The 21,873-nt window shown below is 40.7% G+C and overlaps 1 protein-coding gene across 5 annotated transcripts in view; it reads right to left on the bottom strand.

Moving 5' to 3' along the window:
* Window positions 1-21,873, bottom strand: part of DLG5 (discs large MAGUK scaffold protein 5) — a 233,215-nt gene that overhangs the window by 84,070 nt on the left and 127,272 nt on the right. For 2 of the 5 annotated variants that reach the window (XM_040438900.1, XM_040438896.1), the window contains 6 exons: window positions 14,659-15,582; window positions 14,448-14,577; window positions 14,198-14,342; window positions 13,140-13,261; window positions 4,337-4,411; window positions 2,767-2,935 (listed from right to left, as the gene is read on the bottom strand). In XM_040438900.1, coding sequence (XP_040294834.1) covers window positions 2,767-2,935; window positions 4,337-4,411; window positions 13,140-13,261; window positions 14,198-14,342; window positions 14,448-14,577; window positions 14,659-15,582 — 1,565 coding nt within the window. The remainder of the gene's footprint in view (window positions 1-2,766; window positions 2,936-4,336; window positions 4,412-13,139; window positions 13,262-14,197; window positions 14,343-14,447; window positions 14,578-14,658; window positions 15,583-21,873) is intronic. The other 3 variants (XM_040438901.1, XM_040438897.1, XM_040438899.1) reach the window with 3 other exon arrangements.

Consider the following 21,873-nt stretch of genomic DNA (forward strand, 5'->3'; position numbering starts at 1 on the left):
TATGTTATATGGATCGGAACTACACCGGCTTGAGTAATGAGATCAGCTGGGCTATTTAAAGGGCTCGATTGCGAGCATGCGCAGTTATCGCCCCTGAAGAAGCGAGGCAGCGAAACCCGGGTCGGGCAGGAACGTGACGACTGATTTGTATTTTATGCCTTTTGTCTACTGACCTGTTGTAAGTAGAATAAAACCTTTTACTAAAAGATTGCTAAGGGTGCTTCACTATTCTGCCTATCTTCTTAAACCCTGTAGAGGAGGAGGTCTGAGAGGATCGTATCCTTTGGGTGTCGAGGAGAGGGGCTGATACCCTTTTGCCATCCACTTTTGACCGGGAGACATAGTTTCCAGCAGCGCGGTTCCAAAACCCTTTGACTTGTCTTTATCAGTGTGAGCGACCTACCACACTATTCCGGGACCAGCAGCAGCGCAAGTAACCGTCCTTGTTGGGACACAGGACTGACTTTCTGTTCTATTTTGTATCATACACACTACTAGCAGGACAACAATATAGAAAAGTAGCTGGTAGTGGAGAAGCCTGGACTCTGGAGCTGGGGATCAGTGGACCCGTGAGCAATTAAAGATGCCATAAAGTCCAATCATTTTGCATTTCAGACACAATAGATTTTTTCCTGCGGAGAACCCCGTTTAAGGAACTTAAAATGAATCCAATAAAGAGGACAAATTCTAGATCGGAAAAAATTATTATGCACATATTGTAAGCAAATTAAATATTGTGTGGTCAAACCCAAATGACTTAAAGGGGTATTACCATCAAATGTTTTTAAATCGCACCATAACAGCCGATATGTTAATATTCTATGTAATTTTTTATTTTATTTTTTAAATACAGGTGAATGGTTTTTTGGATATTATTTTTTGAAGTATAAAGTCATACAATTTGTTGAAGTATTCTACTTCCTGTCCTGGCTCTTCACTTGCTCCTTTGTTTGGACTTTTAGACACTTTTCTAACCTTTTTATACCTCATTCATAATGGGGTGTGGCTTAGTGGAAATGGGCATGGTTTAAATATACCTCTGTGTGCAAATTTTGGAGTAAAACCAAGAATTTATAGGTGGCGTAAACAAAAACTTAAACTAGACAGTCTAAAGATGCCACAGATTTTCCACCCAGAATCAGTCACTGTGCTAAATCTGGAGCAATTTAAAGAGGACCTTTCATCAGTTTCCTTGTAGGGCGGCCCCCACCAATGCCATGGGTGCTTTTTTATTTTTTTAAAACCCCCCTCCCGCCGTTCGTCCGCTGTGGTTCCCCGATATTTTGGCGCGCTGTATTGTAATTAGCTGTAACTTCGCAACGGGCGGAGGCGCAGTCTTCTGCTATAGGAGTCTCCTTCTCCCTGGCTGTGAGCACAATCCAATCAGAGCGGATCGCTCACAGCCAGGGAGAAGGAGATGCCCACAGCAGAAGACTGGGTCTCCGCCCTTTTGCGAAGTTACAGCTCATTACAATAAAGCGCTGCAAAATAACGGGGGACCACAGTGGACGAAGGAGGGGGGGCGGAGGGGGTTTAAAAAAAATACACCCATTGCATCAGAGGGGGCCGCCCTACAAGGTAATACCTATGCCTATGTCAAAACTGATGAAAGGGCTCATGCACACGACCGTATGTATTTTGCGGTCCGAAAAAAAACGGATCCGCAAAAAATACGGATAATGTCCATGTGCATTCCGTATTTTGCGGAACGGAACAGCTGGCCCCTAATAGAACAGTACTATCCTTGTCCCTAATGCGCACAATAATAGGATATGTTCTTTTTTTTTGTGGAACGGAAATACGGACATACGGAATACCTTCCGTTATTTTTTTTGCGGATCCATTGAAATGAATGGGTCCGCAAATAAAACGGAACGGACACGGAAAGAAAATACGTTTGTGTGCATGAGCCCTTACTCGTCTTACTTTTAGACAGTTTTAGTAAATATGCCCCACTGAGTTTAAAGGGATATTCTGGTTACATAAAGTTATCCCATATCTAAAGGATAGGGAATAACTATTAGATTGGTAGGAGTCCTACTGCTGGGACCCAATACCCTAAGGAGCCCCTGAAATGAACAGAGCAGCCAGTCAGGCATGTGCGCAGACGCTCCATTTATCTCTATGGGAGTTCCGAATATAGCCAAGCGCTGTATTCGGCTATCTCCAGCACTCTCATAGAAATGAATGGGGCAGCTGTTAGGGCATGCACGCAGCTGCTCCATTAATTTTGCGGACCCATTCTCGTGTTTGTTTCCAGCTTTGTGTACTTTTAAACTTTCAAGTCCAGCCTGTTGTACCCATTTAAAAAAAAAAATCATACTCACATGCTCTCCTCCATTCTGTTTCAGTTCCAGGGCAAACTTCTGCAATCTTCCAGTCCTCATCCTGTACACTTTCGGACAGACAGGGTCATGTATGCTGCTGCAGACAATGACTGGCCTCAATGGTCATGTGCCCCCTAGCGACATGTCACTGCTGGGTCACTTGCCACTTGGGGGTACGTCACAACTTAGGACACTCATTGGCTACAGTGACATATGTAAGCCCATTTGTCCAGAAGCTTACAGGACGGGGGCCAGAAGACCACAGAAGAGAGAGCTGGAGCTAGGGAGCTGGAATGGAGCTGCAGCGGGCAGGTGAGTGTGTTCGTTTCTACAGGTACAGAAGGTTGGGCTAGAAGTTTTAAACAAAAAAGTTTCTGAAAGCTGGAAACTATTTATCTCACAAAATTTTACATTAATATTAAAAGTAATGAAAATTTACCTGTCTTTCCTGCGTTCCCCCATGGGTACAGTGCTGATGGAAATTCTAGGCAAGCTGGCAATAGAATTTTGTGACTGGCTACTTGCAAACGAAGATGTTTCCAAGTTGAGGGGAGAATGAGGAGGGCTGGCAAGGCTGGGACTACTGCTCTCTGATTGTGAAAGGGAGCCTATGAAGAAAGATAATGGGCTTAATTCTGTGTCCACAAAGCAAGACATTTTGTTTAAAGAAGTAGCCATACGCATTAATAGCATATGTCTAAACCAGTAAAAGGGATTAACTTGTAAGATACCAGAAATGTCCTACCAAATAATGCTTTTTGTGGATTTATACTAAGAGTAGATTCACAAACAGCATAAACATTACAGTGTTGATATAAGCAAATAATCTGCACAACCCTTAATGAAATCCACTTGTGTTACATGCAGATATCATTATGGATTTTGGTGCAAATATAGCAGCAGATTTCAAAGTGCTAGGTCCAACATCAGGGGCTGCAGAGAACAGCTGATTGGTGGGGTTTCCAGGAATCAGAGCGCTGCCACCCGCTGTATACTGATGACCTATCCCGAGGATAGGTCATCAATATCAGCAGCCAGTAACACCCATTTAACATACACTTGGCTTCAATTAAGAATGGAGGCATTTCCAATTCTATGAAAATAATGGAATAATTTACAACATATATTTTATGTTGTTCATGATTTTCAAGATTTGTTAGCTATCAGTAAATGGACATAATCATGCAGAGACTCTCAACATGAACAGACCCAATATTGATAACACCTCTGTGAGCAAACTAGACCTCACAAACCTCTCATGATAGTTATGTACTATGGTACTATGTATTAAAGCCTTCCTGACATCTACCATACATGTTCGGAGGATGCCAGAGTCCCGAATTAGAGACAATCTGGATTACAGACTTTTAACCCCTCAAATGTCATGGTCAATTGTGTCATTAGTCATTTTCTGGAAACGCTGCGCTCTAGGTGACCAAACAGCTAGCCTGTGACAAGACGGCAAAAGCTGTTCAGTTGTTATTGCAGCCTGGAACATTCTAAAGGCTCTAAGGCCTGCCCCAGCAAACTTCCTGTGGCAGGTCTTGATAGGAATGCACTGAACCACCATAGATTGCATTGGTAATCATTGCAGTAGATGCAATCAGATGATAGCAATTTAAAGTCCCCTAGAGGGACTAAAAATATATATGAAAAAAGTTTTAAAAAATATATAAAAAAAACTAGGTCACATGTCCTCCATGTGTCACGTAACCACATGGGGGACTCATCACCACTGCCGCCAGTCAATGGCTGCAGCAGCTATAACACCACCATCAAACAAGAAGCTTACCAGCTAGGACCGAATCGAAACAGCCGCTGAGGAGGACTGTGTGTGTCCAGTTAAAAAATAAATAAGTCAGTCACTTTGTGATTGGTTATGCTGCGGGACAAATCATTCATATTTTGAAGTACAGTAAAGCCATTTCTCTCCACTTATAGTTTCTGTCTTACCTAAGCAGATGTGATATTTAGAAAATGAACAAACACACAAAGACTATGTAACATACCTCTGTCCGAACCCATTGGGCACCTCAAATATCTTGGTGTTAATGGGATTTTAATGCGTTCAGTTCTTGAGGATCCTGAAATGCATAAGACAGTTAGTCAGCAGCTCTTAAAGTGCAATAAATGTAAAAGGTGCAAATCTACTGTTGCTGTAATGCAAAAGCCTGTGGGTAATCAGACATATTCAAACATGTAATTTTTATTATTTTATATTGATATTTTTTATACTTTTCATCAGGGACAGACTGGCCCTAGACCCTACAGGGAAATTTTCCAGTAGGCCGATGCACAAGGGGCTGCACAAGCCCTCCTTACGGCAGTCTGCCAGGTACATATCAATCTGATGTGCTTGGTATTAATTAATGGTAGATGAATCAGGTACTTATGCCCCTTCGGAATTTAACTGTATCGCCATCCTCAGGACGGAGATACAGTTGAATACTGCAGGGGGACAGCAATATTTTATGCTGGACTGTGGTATTTGGTTCTGCTGGGGTGGTATTTTGTGTTGCATTAAGGTACTGCTGCCCTACCTACTTCTGTTGTTCCATCTTCTGTCAATTAGGACACGCCTACAACATGGGGCCACTTTAAAGGTTTTCCAGGACCACTTTAAATTCCCATCCCTGCTTTTAATATATTTTTTATACTTCTGGGAAGCCTACTGTCTTTCTGATCCATCAAAGCAGCTAAAAACGAAGATAATGGAGGACACGATCTGTCATGTGGAACACACCAGCCGTGCCCGATAGACCCCACTAATCGAGCTTGACAGTGGAGTCTGTAATTTTGATGGAAAGAATAGCACTGCATTCCCCACTATTCTTCCCGTCAAATCTTTCAATCTCCTGATGGCAGTGTGAACAGAGCCCAACATCTTTATTTTTTTTATATTGCACAAAGCTCTGTTCACACTTTTCAATTTTCAGTTTCACTTTAATGGCAAAAAAAACCCTAAAATAATGGAGTGCTGGATCAGTCATAGGACAAACAATGGTGTCCAACAGACCTCACTAACAAATCTACAGTATAGTGGATAAGTGTGTGATCACTGGGGGGTCCAAGCGCTCTCCACTATGGCTAGCAGTCCCAGAGGTGTGAATGGAGTGGTGGTCAAACATGCACAATACCGTTTCATTCTCATTGGGGACTCTGGGAAACCTTTTTTCCATCAACACTAGAAATCTGACAACTATACCCTACACTATGCATACGTACGGCATAACTGCTGTTAGTGTGAAAAACCACATTAAGTTAGATTCTTATCACAGCACTATATTGTATTTTTCTCTTTTCTTGTGTAATCCCCACTTAGTATGTGCTCCATTATTGACAGCGCAGTCCAGGGCACATCTTGTCTAATGTATGCAGCCCTGGAACAACTGTTTGAGGATGCATATCTTTGTTCAAAATGTGAGCAAATTGCCCGTTTGGAATTGCACATCGAGTATCTAAACAGGTGTATTTCAACACTGAGAAGCATTGACAATTTGGAGCAAGCACTCTATGGGGTAGATGTGGGGGAGGGTAGTAGCGAGGAATCTCAGGGAAGTGAGGTAGCTATCTGGATAACAGTTAGAAAACGGGGAAGAGTGCAAGGGAGGCTAGCCCTGATCGGACACACCCCAACAAGTTTGCACGGTTGGCAGATGAGGGGGGATGTCAGTTCAGGGAGAGCACTGCTGCAGCCGGACACTTCCTCTGCCAGTCAGGGAAATGTAAGTAACAGTAAGCAGGGGACCAGGAGAGCAGGGCAGGCCAGACAGGTGCTGGTAGTGGGAGACTCAATTATTAGGGGTACAGATAGGGCGATCTGTCATTAAGACCGTGATCGCCGAACAGTGTGCTGTCTTCCTGGCGCTCGAGTTCGACATATCGCGGATCGGGTTGACAGAGTACTGGGAGGGGCTGAAGAAGATCCAGCGGTCATGGTCCATATCAGAACCAATGACAAAGTTAGAGGTAGGTGCAGCGTCCTGAAAAATGATTTTAGGGATTTAGGTCAAAAGCTTAGGGCAAGGACTTCAAAGGTAGTATTTTCCAAAATACTACCAATACCATGAGCCACACAAGAAAGGCAGCGGGAGATTAGGGAGGTTAACAAGTGGCTCAAGAACTGGTGTAGGAAGGAGGGGTTTGGGTTCCTGGAGAACTGGGCCAACTTCTTTCTCGGCTACAGGCTCTATTGTAGGGATGGGCTGCACCTCAATAGGGAAGGGGCAGCTGTTTTGGGGGAGAAGATGGCTAGAAGGTTGGAGGAGTGTTTAAACTAGGGACTGGGGGGGAGGGGTAATTACGTTATAGGAGGGGAAGATAGTGCAGATAGAGAACCGAGTCACGGTAATGGAACTAGGGGAAGAAATGGAAGGAGGGACTAGAACAGCTCAGAAGGAAAATTGTAGGGTACAAAATATATATAAACCTCTTAAATGTATGTATACTAATGCCAGAAGCCGGACTAATAGAACTGGGAACTGGAATTAGGGATGTGTGAGGAGGATTATGACATAGTGGGAATAACTGAGACATGACTGGATGATAGCTATGACTGGGCGGTTAATGTACAGGGTTACGGTCTGTTCAGAAAGAATCAGCAAAACCGGAAAGGGGGAGGGGTCTGCCTTTATTTAAAGTCCTGTCTAAAGCCCACACTCTGGGAAGATATAAGTGAGGGACATGAACATGTGGAGTCACTGTGGGAAGAAATACATGGAGGCAAAAACAATAATAAAATACTAATAGGAGTTTATTATAAACCACCTAATATACCAGAGTCCACAGAAAATCTAATTGTGAGAGGTACATACCATATGGGAATAAAAGGTTAAGAAAAAAGAAAAAAAACAATGTGGATAAATAGAACCTTAAAGAAAGCAATACATGATAAAAAGAAAGCATTTAAATCACTAAAACAGGAATGTAGTGTGGAAGCACTGAAAAGCTATGATGAAAAAAATAGAATACGTCAAAAACAAAGAGACCGAGAGATTAATTGCCAAAGAGAGTGTTGTGCCTTTTCATAGGTAAATGCATTCATATCTAATTCATTATTGTCAAAATGGATGTTCATTGCCTCTAAGAGCCATGCTCGACTATAGTTACAATTTTGTATGTCTTGAGTAGGCCAAATTAAGGTCACACAAAGGTTTCTACTTCAGTGTTATTTTTCTCATGAATGTACCAGTCTAAGTAGAGGCCTCTCCTTGTCTACTTTTAAATTTATGACGGGAGGTAAAGATAAGCTCTGTGCAGCTGGTGATAATTACCTATACAATTAGGCATTTATTAATGAAGCAAAATATATAATATGTATGTATTCATTTAATGAGCCTTAGTTAGTCCTTAGCATAAGACAATCAGTAGGACATACATATATTTGTTTATATTATATTGTTATATGTTACGAAGACAACATGTATCCAGTATATTGTATATATTTCTCATTAGAAGAGTGTCTGTGAAGATGTGTGTTTTGTAACAATTAATCACATCTTTGGTATGACAGAGGAGGTACTGATATCTCTGTGAGAAAACAAGGGAATTTACGATCCACAAATAAACAGTGTGAGAAACACTAAGTGAGACGCCTAGAGGTCTGTCTCTAAATGCTACAAGTGTCAGAATTAATCGATATGGCTTTGAATTAAAGCTTCTAAGGTCAAAATGTATATTCGGACTTATATAAGTTAACCCTTTATACTATGATGCAAATAGCTTATACAGCAGTGCCACCTATGTGTCAGTAGGTGACATTACAACAGTAGCAAAAATGCATTCTGGGTAGGGTTATGATGTCACATTTTATCAATGGTCACGCCCATCCGACAATGATTGGAAAGTTCCCAAACTAGGAAGGTGTGTCTAACTGATAAGTTTGGGATCATAAGCCATAGAGAGAAAGTAAGAGAAAGTAAGAGAAAGTGAGAAGGAAGGAGAAAGAAGGAAGGAGAGGAGAAGTTGAGGTCTATCAAGATGAAAGCCAGGGTGAGATGTGCTATGATGGACCACCCAGCTTTCCTAGGAGCAGAAGTGAGATTCCTACTAGGACTTGGTAAGAGACACAGAAAATGATATTTCATTTTATTAAGACTAATTTGATAGTGTGGGTGAAATTATACCATCTAGATTGGCGAATAAATAAATGATTAAATTAATTGATCATCTCCATATTGAGATGTAGTCTTAGGATATTGTGAGGCTTCATTCTACCTGCAGAAGAATCTAGACTCATAATCTAGCAAAACATTAAATAATTGCTTATATATATATATATATATATATTGATAGAACATTCTTCGCCAAGCTAAGTGATGGATTCCCACAAGGAAGATTTGTTTCAAATCCTTCCCATTTAAGATCCTAGATCCCTGTTATTTGTCTTAATAGTCTTACCAAAAAGTTATATATGTGAAAATAGTCCAGGATTGGGCGAAAGGATACAGTTATCTCTTCTAAGTTATATCCTTGAATGGATTTGCCCATCTTGAAGTCATGTGATGTGTAGTTGGTTAGAGGGGGGTGGAATGTATTCAGCATTCTATATTGATGTCTAGGATTAGACATGCCCATCCTGATATCATGAGGTTTTCTCTGAACAGAAGTAATGTATATAACTTATGTTTATATTTTGATATCCTAACCTAATAATAGCTTTGTTATAATGTGACGAGTTATCACATGTATTGTTAAGCTTGTAATGCTTTATATTAACGCTATATATATTCATTTGCATGTATCATTGTGTTTATTACTTATATATGTTTATAACCGTGTAACCAATAAATCTGCATATTTTTATAATACCTATGTATTATTGTATAATGCAGAACTACATTTTATCATTAACATCATCTCACGTCAAAAAGAACTTATTTATCTGAGGAAATAGTCGGACTCAGATGTGAATTGTATCAATTAGGTTGTCTACAATTCACCAGGTCATGATTTTAAGAATTTATGACAAATTTTATAAATTTTATTTTTTTATGATTAATAATTTTTATGACCATAATTAATAATTCTTAATTGAATTATTACCCACCGACAAGAGCAAAACTAACTCTTAAATGTTTTTCAATTATATAAATGGTAAAAAGTATAAATCTGAAGGTCTCGGCCCTCTACAGAGTAATGAGGGGGGAGTTGCAGAGAGCGATGAGGAGAAAGGAAAGCTATGAAATATTTTTTTTCTCCACTGTATTCAGTGAAGAAAAGAAACCGTCAGATGAAATGCAGAATGTAAAAGTTAATTCCCCATTAAAAGTGCCCTGTCTGACCCGGGAAGAAGTACAGCGGCGTCTTAAAAAGATTAAAATAGACAAATCACCAGGACCAGATGGCATACATCCCCGTATCCTAAGAGAATTAAGTAATGTCCTAGCCAGACCCTTATTTCTGATATTTAAGGACTCTATACTGACAGGGAGTGTTCCACAGGATTGGCGCATAGAAAATGTAGTGCCAATATTCAAAAAGGGTCCAAAAACAGAGCCCGGAAACTATAGGCCGGTAAGTTTAACATCTGTCGCGGGAAAACCGTTTGAACGTTTTCTAATAGATGCCATATCAAATAACGCCATATCAGCATGGCTTTATGAGGGATCGGTCATTTCAAACTAATTTAATCAGTTTCTATGAGGAGGTAAATTCTAGACTTGACAGCGGCGAATCAATGGATGTCGTATATCTGGACTTCTCCAAAGCATTTGACACTGTACCGCATAAAAGGTTAGCATATAAAATGAGAATGCTTGGACTGGGAGAAAATGTCTGTATGTGGATAAGTAACTGGCTGAGTGATAGAAAACAGAGGGTGGTTATCAACGGTACACACTCAGATTGGGTCACTGTCACTAGTGGGAGTACCTCAGGGGTCAGTATTGGGCCCTATTCTCTTCAATAGATTTATTAATGATCTTGTAGAAGGCTTGCACAGTAAAATATCAATTTCTGCAGATGACACTAAACTGTGTAAAGTAATTAAAACGGAAGAGGACAGTATACTGCTGCAGATGGATCTGGATAGATTGGAGCCTTGGGCAGATAAGTGGCAGATGAGGTTTAACACTGACAAGGTTATGCACATGGGAAGGAATAATGCAAGTCACCGTACTTACTAAATGGTAAAACACTGGGTAACACTGACAAGGACCTAGGAATTTGCATCAAAAGGGGTATAGATGCCCGTGATGAGAACATAGTCCTACCACTTTACAAAATCACTAGTCAGACCACACATGGAGTACTGTGTACAGTTCTGGGCTCCTGTGAACAAGACAGACATAGTACAGCTGGAGAGGGTACAGAGGAGGGAAACTAAAGTAATGACTGGGAAAGGGGGACTACAGTACCCTAAAAAGTTATCAACATTAGGGTTATTCACTATAGAAAAAAGACTGAGGGGAGATCTAATAATTATGTATAAATATATCAGGGGTCAGTACAAAGATCTCTCCCATCATCTATTTATCCCCAGGACTGTAACTGTGACAAGGGGACATCCTCTGCTTCTGGAGGAAAGAAGGTTTGTACACAAACATAGAAGAGGATTCTTAACGGTAAGAGCAGTGAGACTGCTGAGGAGGTGGTGATGGTGAGTAGGGATCGACCGATATTGATTTTTTAGGGCCGATACCGATAATTTGTCAACTTTCAGGCCGATAGCCGATAATTTATACCGATATTCTGGGTATTTTTATTTTTGAGGGAAAAAAAAAATTCCTACACAAATCTGCTGAAAATTAATGTTTATTGTTAACGTGTATTATTATTTTATTTTTTTTGTAAATCTTTTTCATTTATACTTAATATTTTTGTGTTTTTTTTTTTTTTACTAACTTTTAGCCCCCTTAGGGACTAGAACCCTTGTCCTATTCACCCTGATAGATCTCTATCAGGGTGAATAGGAGCTCACACTGTCCCTGCTGCTCTGTGCACACAGCAGCATGGAGCTTACCATGGCAGCCAGGGCTTCAATAGCGTCCTGGCTGCCATGGTAACCGATCGGAGCCCCAGGATTACACAGCTGGGGCTCCGATCGGAGGAGCAGGCGAGAGGGGATCCTGTGGCCACTGCCACCAACGATTAATACTGGGGGGGGGGGGGGGCGCACTGCGCCACCAATGTTTTTACTATTGGGATGGGGGGGGGCGCACTGCGCCACCAATGATTAATACTAGGGGGCTTGAGGGGGGGGGGGGGGGGCGCACTGCGCCACCAATGAAGATACCTCTCTTTCACATACAGGAGGCGGGAGCTGGCTGCAGAGTCACATAGCCGGCTCCCGACCTCTAAGAGCGGTAGCTGCGATCCGCGGCACCTAAGGGGTTAACTACCGCGGACCGCAGCTGCCGTTCATAGAGGTCGGGAGCCGGCTATGTGATTCTGCAGCCAGCTCCCGCCTCCTGTATATGAATTAATGAAAGACTCATCTTCATTGGTGGCGCAGCGGCCACAGCCCCTCCCCTCCTCTTGTCTCCTCTCCTGCCATTGGCGGCAGCAGCATCACAGGGGGAGGAGACACTGCTTCCTTCTCCCCTGTGCTGCGGAGGGAACACAGAACGCGCTGAGAGCAGCGTGATCTGTGTTCCCAATACGTTATCGGTATATCGGCAAAATAGATGCCGATACCGATAACGTTCAAAATCCTCAATATCGGCCGATAATATCGGTAAAACCGATAATCGGTCGATCCCTAATGGTGAGTTCACAAAAAGAGTTCAAGAGGGGCCTGGATGTATTTCTGGAGTGTAATAATATTACAGGCTATAGCTACTAGAGAGGGGTCGTTGATCCAGGGAGTTATTCTGATTGCCTTATGGAGTCTGGAAGGAATTTTTTTCTCCTTAAGTGGGGAAAATTAACTTCTACCTCACAGGTTGTTTTTTTTCCCTTCCTCTGGATCAACTTGCAGGATAACAGGCCGAACTGGACGGACAAATGTCTTTTTTCGGCCTTATATATACTATGTTACTATGTATAATAGAAACAAAACTGAACTTTAAATTAAAATTTTCCTCTGGTTCCACATAAAAGCGATTCCATCTCTAGAGCTTACATTTATGCTTTATGTGAAGTGTTCCGTGATCTTTACTGGCTAAGAAACTGCTAACTTGTAAGATCATGATCAGTAGAACCTCCACATGATATTAATAAGATTATATCAATATCAATGATGTCCAAGGACATATGAAAGTGAAACGGGAATTATGGGGTCAAAACCTCCCTTTTGTACCCTCCTTTCTAATTCCCATAATGCTCTTCCTAAGGCTAGTTTCAAACTAGTATTAAAACTATCCAACAGTCTGTTCCGGCAGAGCCAGTGTTCAATGTATCCAGCATTGCTAGATACTGCCTATTCCTGCCGCAGCCCATTGACAATTATGGGAATCGGCAGGGATCTAGCCTGTTTCTGGCATTAGTGGTGGGATTCAGCTAGACAAAAACCGGTCCAAGCACAATTTTTTGTTTGGTTAAATCCAAGCAGTAACACCAGAACCAGGCAATATCTCTGGAGGGTCCCATCATAGTGAAAGGGGCCTGGCAGTGATCCTGATACAATGAACTTCGGCAGGATGTTCCGCTGCCGAAACAGCCTGCCGGATAGTTTTAATGCTAGTGTGAAACTAGCCTTAGACTATTGTATATTACGCAGTACAAGTTTCTGCCATCTACTGATCAGAGATGCTAACCAGACATCAAACAGCATTACACACAAACAGCAGTCAACAATGAAGGGTGAGTGACAGCTCCAGCTTCTCCACAAAAAAAAAACTTAAAATCCTGTCAATGCATAAGGTTGCTTACCTAAACGGGCACTGGAAGGCAGAGAGTTGGAGCCATGTGATACCCTAGGACGGGAGGTATCACAGTATTCACTTGGGTGTTTGTGACTCAGGTCCAAGCTTAACCTGCCATGGTGTTGCGCACTGGGCAGAGTTAGAAAATAGTTATATTAAAAAGAAATTTAATTTCAGTTCAAACTATATTGTTTGGAACACAACATGGCACAGTCTTAATCACCACAATACCCGTGACTATGATGATTAGTACAAATGCATCTCATAGAAAACATAATGCCTCGTATAAATAAAGGTGTCCGTGTCCTTCATAGTAATCAACAATGGTTGAACTTTTTAAAAGTCACAAAAGCTACTGATTATTTGCTCTTTCTTGCTTACCTTACATTGTTTTGACACAAGTATCCCATAAAAGTAACCACTCTGTTCATAGCTCCCCCTCATATGTAGTGTTTCTGTGAGGAGCCATGGACAACATAGTGCCCTGGCTGCTACAGCAATGATGATTCCTGCAATCTTTACATGTGACACTTGCCTCACACACCCTTATTTTGGTAGCAGTAGTTCTGAACAATGTAAGGCAATTTTGAGCATAAGGACAGTGTGCAATATGGATGTGTTTTAAGGCTTAGGCTACTTTCACACCAGCGTTTTTTGCGGATCCGTCATGGATCTGCAAAAACGCTTCCGTCATGAATGGATCCGGTTGTATTATGTCTTCTATAGCCATGACGGATCAGTCTTCAACACCACTGATAGTCAATGGGGGACGGATCCGTTTTCTATTGTGTGTTCGCTTCGTCAGGCGGACACCAAAACGCTGCAGGCAGCTTTTTGGTGTCCGCCTCCAGAGTGGAATGGAGACTGAACGGAGGCTAACTGATGCATTCTGAGCAGATCTTTTTCCATTCAGAATGCATTAGGGCAAAACGATCCGTTTTGGACCGCTTTTGAGAGCCCTGAACGGATTTCACAAACAGAAAGCCAAAACACTAGTGTGAAAGTAGCCTTATATGGGTGCTAAGTGCTGGACAAGTGACGAAACAATAAAATGAAAAGCTGTACCTTTGATTCATGTGCTGAGAGCAGGCCTGGCCTGTAGAGGAGGGACAATTATTAGTGGGAACACGATGACTCCAGGCGGTGTAGATTGGATTTCTTAAAACTGCGGTAACAGCAGGACAAGGAGCAAGGCTTCGAGGTACAGTACCTAATTAATATGCATAATAGATGTATCTACATACTCCAATATTACAGCAGTATTAACACATAGCGTGTGCACAAAGTTATTCATTTAAATAAGTTTTTAACTCACCAGACATACCAGATCCATATAAGGTAGATGCAAAAATGTCACTATGGCGGGGAGAACGTGTGGGAGAGAACCTAACCCACTCATGATTCAGTTCAGGAGACAGGCGATCCTCAGAACTAGGGGAAAACTTCTGTAAAGAGAGACAAGAAATAATCAGTATTGGTGAGCTATCCACTTTCACGGGTTATCAAACAAAGTAATGAAAACTAACTTGTAGTGAATGGTGGGGAATACTGACAGGTGCCAATCTGTGTTTTAAAGCTGGCGCAGACAATGGTCTCGGCCTCTTGACTTCTGGCTCTTCTGCCCTCTGCAAGCAGCTTTCTACATCTCCACTTCCTCTAAAGCCTGTCAAAGAACAGTCTACCGCGTCCTCTATGCAGCATTTTACAACCCCTCTGTTATGATGGGTTTTATGGGTATTCTCTTGGGAGTTGGTAGGAAGAGAAGTTGGTAAAGGACTAGTAGGCGGTGAACCAGCAGTTACAGTGGAATCAGACGCTGAGCTAGACTGGTGTCGATGTTTAAATTTTATAGAGTCACTGCGTTTAGGAGGAGTTGGAGGAGATGGTGGTCGGTCTACTTTTGAAGGCTGGGAAGAATGACACATTACTGATCCAGGTGTCATAAAAGATAGTTTTGGGGGTGTCTGAGGCCTCTTGAAAGTCTCTGGATCAAAGATGGACTTTCTCTGTCTTGGTCTTTTAAAGACAGTGAACTCACTTTGGGAATGTCCAGGGCTTACCATAACCTTTGGCCATGTCCCACTACTCCTCTTGCCAGTGGATGCCTCTACTAGAACATCTGTAATAGCTTCAGTATAGCCAAGGGGTCTTCCCTCCTCTTCTAGCAATTCATAGCCACGTCCCATAAAAGCATCTCCACCTATAGACCCTAAGCTGTGCTCAGAGTGACTGTGGCAGCTCAACTGAAGTGCTCTCTCGGATCCACTGCAATCTCCCATCTCTTTCTTGTGATCAAGAATATCTGCGCGAAAGATGTCTGTCTGTGTTGAGCTGTTATTCTTTAGGTTCCTTTTATTCTGAGCCTGAATGTTTGGAGGGAGAATACGACAAGAATCCTTCAGGTTTTCAAAGAGGTTTTGCCCACTCCAAGATGTCATGGGTGGGAAGACCTATAAAATAAAAAATAAAATAAATATATATCTTACTGGTATTGAATTGAACACCAAGCATTATTCAAAAGACACTAAATTATTATATTAACTATAACCATCATGTTTTTAATATTTGTCATAATCACCAACGCATGCTATGTAGTCACTAATATTTACATTAAAGACGCATTCCCACAATTATTTTTATTCTCTGAATTGTTAGAAAGGTACATAATGTAAACTGCAGTGAATTTTATTTTCTTACCAGTAACACTATTTGTGAGTTATAACCTCCCTTCTGATCCTCAGCTGTGTCATATTACCAGCACTATGACTTTCAAAATAACGCAGCATCTTATGTGTGGACATGAAGGCAGTTTATCTATGTATTCCTATGGGAGCCTCAATAGCAGTCTCATAAGGATGAACAGAGAAGTAACTGACTTCCTGTCCTGTTTCAGCTGGAGATCATAGAGTTGGACACATGACACAGCTGAGGATCACAAGGGATGTTATAATGTATAAATACAGTCACTGGTAAGACCCTGCCATTTTTCACCTTAAAAGGGTTCTCCAAGAATTAAAAAAATGAAAATACTTCAATATTATTTTATAGTAAATATATTTACAAATACCTTTCATTACTTAGAATCGCTTGTTTTGTCTAGGGAGCAATCATTAGGAGAAATAAAATGGCCACCGTCCTATCAGTACACACAAAACCTGTCCTAATCACACAGGAGGAGCTTTATCCTCCTCTCTGCTCAGCTTGTCAGGAATCATGATCCTGAATACAGGTGAATCTCTGTGGGAATGGAGAAGATGAGGAAACATGAGAGGAGGGTGAGGTGTGGCTAATGAGCAGCAGCTCTTGTTTACAATCTCCATTACCACAGCCTGTCCTGTCCGTCCTCTCTGTACTTTATGTCTCCTAATGAACTAAATTCTCCAGAGATTCAGCTGAAGATGTTATCATCTGTATTCGGGATCATAATCCCTGGCAAGTAGAGAGGAGGAGGATGAGGCAGCTTTTTAACCTCAGTATTGTAAAGTAACTTTTCCTCATGTGTGATCAGGACAGGTTTTGTGTGAACTAATGGGAAAGCGGCCATTTTGTTTCCCCTGAGGATTGCTCCCCAGACAAAATGAGCCAATATAACTAATGAAAGGTATTTGAGAATATATTTATAATAAAGGATGCAATAAGTCTCAGTGGGTCACCTGCATATACTACCGTGAGATGGTGTTCACTCCAAGGGCAACACCCCAAGCCCGTAAAACGTATAGAACAAATGAAAATGTAAATTGGAGGGCACTCAATTATCAGGAAGTCAAATGAAGATTAGATACATTTATTAGAATAAAAAGCCCGATTTGTTAGAATAAAAAATATATATAAAATAAAGGCTATGCGGTCTTTACAAAAACACCAGACTGTGATCTCATTAGTACTAATACCCTATTTCAGGGAAATCCTTTTGTGGATGCCTGTGTAGATCAGTGCTCCCCCCTTAATATGGGGTAAGATCGTACTGCTATGATGAGCACTATCTCCACCTGGAGCATCACCCCAGTGATAATCGCAGAGGATAATTGGATTGCAATAATTGATACTAGTATACAATATAGCACAGATGAAGATAGACAAAAAATAAAAAATAAAAATACAATAATATGATTAGAAAGACCCAAGCACACTTAAGTTCGCAGCCCTAGAAAACATTAGGAGATCGTGGCGAGGGGGGAACTCTGTTGCAAAAATGTCCAGAGCAGAGGTAAGAAAGATTTATGAATTCGACACATTAGCCCCCACAGGCCTTAATGCAAAGATGGACTGGTTCGGCTTTTTATAAATCAAGTTCCACTTGACAGGGCGGATGCCGATGGGGGATGGGAGGTCGGGGCCAGGCTGTTTACCAGCATCCCGACTTCTCCTTCCAGGTCGGCCTCCGTCCCTTACACGACCATCAGCCCTCCATATTAGTATTCCTTCCTATAGGTGATCATCCGTTATATATATATATATATCTCACTATTTATTCCATTATTAATTCCAGTATAATTCCCTATTTTCTACACTATGGACTTTTTCATTTTACCTTCTCATATTCTACTATATTTATTATTGGTTTTATAATACTATTGAGATATAAGAAAGCTATCAATAGTATGGTTATTTTTATATTTATGAAACATATGGTCATTTTTCTTTTTTTGTATCAATCAATTACCCATATCAGGGATATAGTATCCCCAATAGCCTTTTTTCCGTAGTACATATTGTATTAAATAAGGAAAATTAGGGACAGGATTAGTCCCACAGTCAAAATCATCTACGGAATTGTCAGTATCCAGTATATCAAGTTTTTAATATGTAGTATACCTTGTATTATATTTTCATTATTTATTATTGTCCATTATATATTTTTATATATGTTTTTATTATTTTTCTATTATGTTTGACAATTTTTAGGATGTAACATATAGACTAATATCTAATATAGTTTATACATATTGAATGCATACCGCATAAAAGACGCATAGTCTCTGCAAAATTATGTATGACTACCTGCCGATTCATTGGAATCCGCTCCATATATTATCCCCTTCTGAGTTTTTTTTCCTCCCCGTAATGCCAGCTACGCTATAAAAAGGCACTAGCATCAGTATACTATCAATCACTGAGGAAGGGACCGTAGTCCCGAAACACATTTGGTATTGATAAAGACAGTATATGAATTCAAGAACGTACATACTAGATGGCCATACTGAAAATGTAACTATTGGAATGTACCAAGATAGCCACCTGACCACAATTGAGGACGATCATCCCTGAATCATAGACAGCGCTGTAAAGAAAAGAACGGCGATCCCAGCACACGTGGGACGCCGACCGGAGCGCATACTAACGTAACAACTGACAGACACATACAAGCCGGCACTATCATACCAAGTCCATCGGAGGGTAACGTAGCCCTTGTGGCAAACATACAGATTAATAGAGCTATTGGTTTATATGGCAATACTTGCTGATGAATGATTATACCAAAACGGGATTTCTCACAATTTAACTGCGGCAATACACAGAGACCGCAGGAGAGGTCTGGACAGTACAAGCATACCCCTGATAATATAGTGAATTAAGAGGTATTGGTCTACCCTCACTGAAAGGGATTAATGTACTGCATTATAGAAGGATTCCATTTTTAATCCTATTTATATTTTATTCACATTTTGGAAGAATATTACGTTGCATTGCAGCGGGACTAGTCATCCAAGTGATCATTGGGAGGGATCCTGAAGACAACTGTTTTTGATTCAGAAAATTGCCATCCTTACCATTATAATCATATTATTGTATTTTTATTTATTTTTTGTCTATCTTCATCTGTGCTATATTGTATACTAGTATCATTTATTGCAATCCAATTGTCCTCTGCGATTATCACTGGGGTGATGCTCCAGGTGGAGATCGTGCTCATCCTAGCAGTACGATCTTACCCCATATTAAGGGGGGGAGCACTGATCTACACAGGCATCCACAAAATGATTTCCCTGAAATAGGGCATTAGTACTATTGAGATCACAGTCTGGTGTTTTTGTAAAGACCGCATAGCCTTTATTTTATATATTTTTTTTATTCTAACAAATAGTGTTTTTTATTCTAATAAATGTATCTAATCTCCATTTGACTTCTTGATAATTGAGTGCCCTCCAATTTACATTTTCATTTGTTCTATATTTATAATAAAGTAATATTTAAGTATTTTCATTTTCTTAATTCCTGGAGAACCCCTTTAAGGACCAGGCCATTTTTAGCAAATCTGACATGTGTCACTTTATGTGGTGATAACTTTAAAACGCTTTTACTTAACCAGGCCATTCTGAGATAGTTTTCTCGTCAAATATTGTAATTCATGACAGTGGTAAATTTCTTTAATTTTTATTTATAAAAAAAAAATGCTAAATTTACAAAAAAATTTAAAAAATTAGCAAATTTCAAAATTTACATTTCTCTTTTAAAATAGATAGTAATACCCCCAAAATAGTTATTACTTTACATTCTCCATATGTCTACTTCATGTTTGGATCATTTTGAAAATGACATTTTTTGGGGACGTTAGAAGACTTAGAAGTTTAGAAGCGAATCTTAAAATGTTTAAGAAAATTTCCAAAACCCAATTTTTTAAGGACCAGTTCAGTTATGAAGTCACTTTGTGGGGCTGAAACCACCCATAAAACACCCCATTTTAGAAACGACACCTCTGAAGCTATTCAAAACTCATTTTACAAAAACTTTGTTAACCCTTTAGGTGCCCCATGAGAATTAAGGAAAATGGGAATGAAATTTCTAAATTTCACTTTTTTTTTTCCAGCAGATTTTACATTTTAATCTATTTTTTCTGCAACACATCAAGGGTTAACAGCCAAACAAAACTCAAAATCTATTACCCTGAATTTGGAGTTTATAGAAACACCCCATATGTGCTCAAAAACTGATGTATGGGCGCACAGCAGGCTTCACAGTGGAAGCAGCACCATATGGCTTTAGGAGAGCGTATTTAGCTGGAACGGTAATTGGGAGATATGTCGCATATGAAGACACCCTGAGGTGGCCATACAGTGGAAACCACCAAAAAGTGACCCCATTTTGGAAACTACACCCCTCAAGGAATCTTTCAAGGTGTGTAGTGAGCAATTTGACCTCGAAGATGTTTCCTAGAATTAGGAAACACTTGGCAGCGAAAATGAAAACTTGCATTTTTTTTTTCACAAAAAAGTAGCTTTACACCCACATTTTTCACTTTCCCAAACGGTAACAGGACAAAATGCACACCACATTTTGTTATGCATTTCCCCCTGAATATGGCAACACCCCATATGTGCTCAAAAAATTATGTATGGGCGCACAGCAGGGCTCTAGAGTCAAACAGCAAAATGGATTTTGTTTACCTGAACTGGCAGACATTGATTTTAGGTGCCATGTCGCATTTAAAAGATTCCTGAGGTCCCCAGAAATTAAAAACCCCAAAAAGTGACCCCATTTTGTAAAGCGTACCGCCGCAAGAACAGCACACATTTGTGAAAATGAAAAATTACTAGCAGACCACAATTTTTCACTTTCACAAGGGATTAAAGGAGAAAATGCATTTGCAGTATGTGTTTCCCATTTTCTCCCCATTCAGGAAACACCCCATATGTGCTTGTAGCCTGCTGTATGGGCACACAGCAGGCAAACCGCAAAATATGGATTTTGCTGGCAGGTCTGAATTGGCAGACATGGATTTTAGGTGCCATGTCACATAAAAAAAAAATCCTGAGGTCCCCAGAAATTAAAAACCCTAAGAAGTGACCCCATTTTAGAAAGAGTACCCCCGTACAAACATTTTAGGGGTTGAAACGGCACTTTTGACCTAACAGGTGTTTCACAGAAATGAATATGTAGTGGTTGTTGAAAAGTGGATATGTAACCTATGCGGATTAAATCAGAGATATAAGGTGGTAAAACTACAGGGTAGTTAATTAAATTAATACTCCATGGATGAGTGGTAGATTTTAAAACAATCCTGCATGCACAGGTCAGGTTTTTCAGGATAGGTTTCGCAGTGGTAAATAGTGTCTTTCCTTATCCCCCTTTTGGAACACACCCTGCATCTTTTTTGGGTCCTTCCCTTTCTTGCTGTCTGGGGGACTTGACCTGAAAAATGTTGCCCTGGTACAACATGAGTACCATGACTTCCTGAAGTATTGGAACCCTCCTTGGCCTGACTTTGAAAAATTAGGGCCTTGATAACCACCTCTTGGAACTGAAGGAAAGTTCCTGTGTGGCCTGCAGATTGAAATAGAACGTACGCATTGCACATTGCCATCTGCACAATGTGTGCGGCCAGCTTTCTGTACCACACTTTTGTTTTTCGTGTGGCACCGTAAGGCTTCAGAAGTTGATCTGAAAGATCCACTCCTCCCATGTGCCCGTTGTAGTCCACGATACAAACTGGTTTGGGGGTGGTCGTTGTGGTACCTCGTACAGGAGCAGGGGAGCTGGTTTTAGTGTGAAAGGTGGTCAGTACAAGGACGTCCCTCTTGTCCTTGTACTTAACCACCAGCATGTTCTTATGGAGGAAAGCCCTACTTTCATCCATTCTCAGAATGCTTTAAGGCATTTTTATTACTTTCTGCAAACATTTTGGATATCCTTCCACAAGCTTCTCACAATAGTTGGTCGGAATTTGGGCCCATTACTCCTAACACAACTGGTGCAACTGAGCAGTGTTTGTTGGTTGCCTTGCTTGCACCTGCCTTTTCAGC

The sequence above is a fragment of the Bufo bufo genome, chromosome 6 (assembly GCF_905171765.1).
Source record: "Bufo bufo chromosome 6, aBufBuf1.1, whole genome shotgun sequence".
Classification (NCBI taxonomy): Eukaryota; Metazoa; Chordata; class Amphibia; order Anura; family Bufonidae; genus Bufo; species Bufo bufo.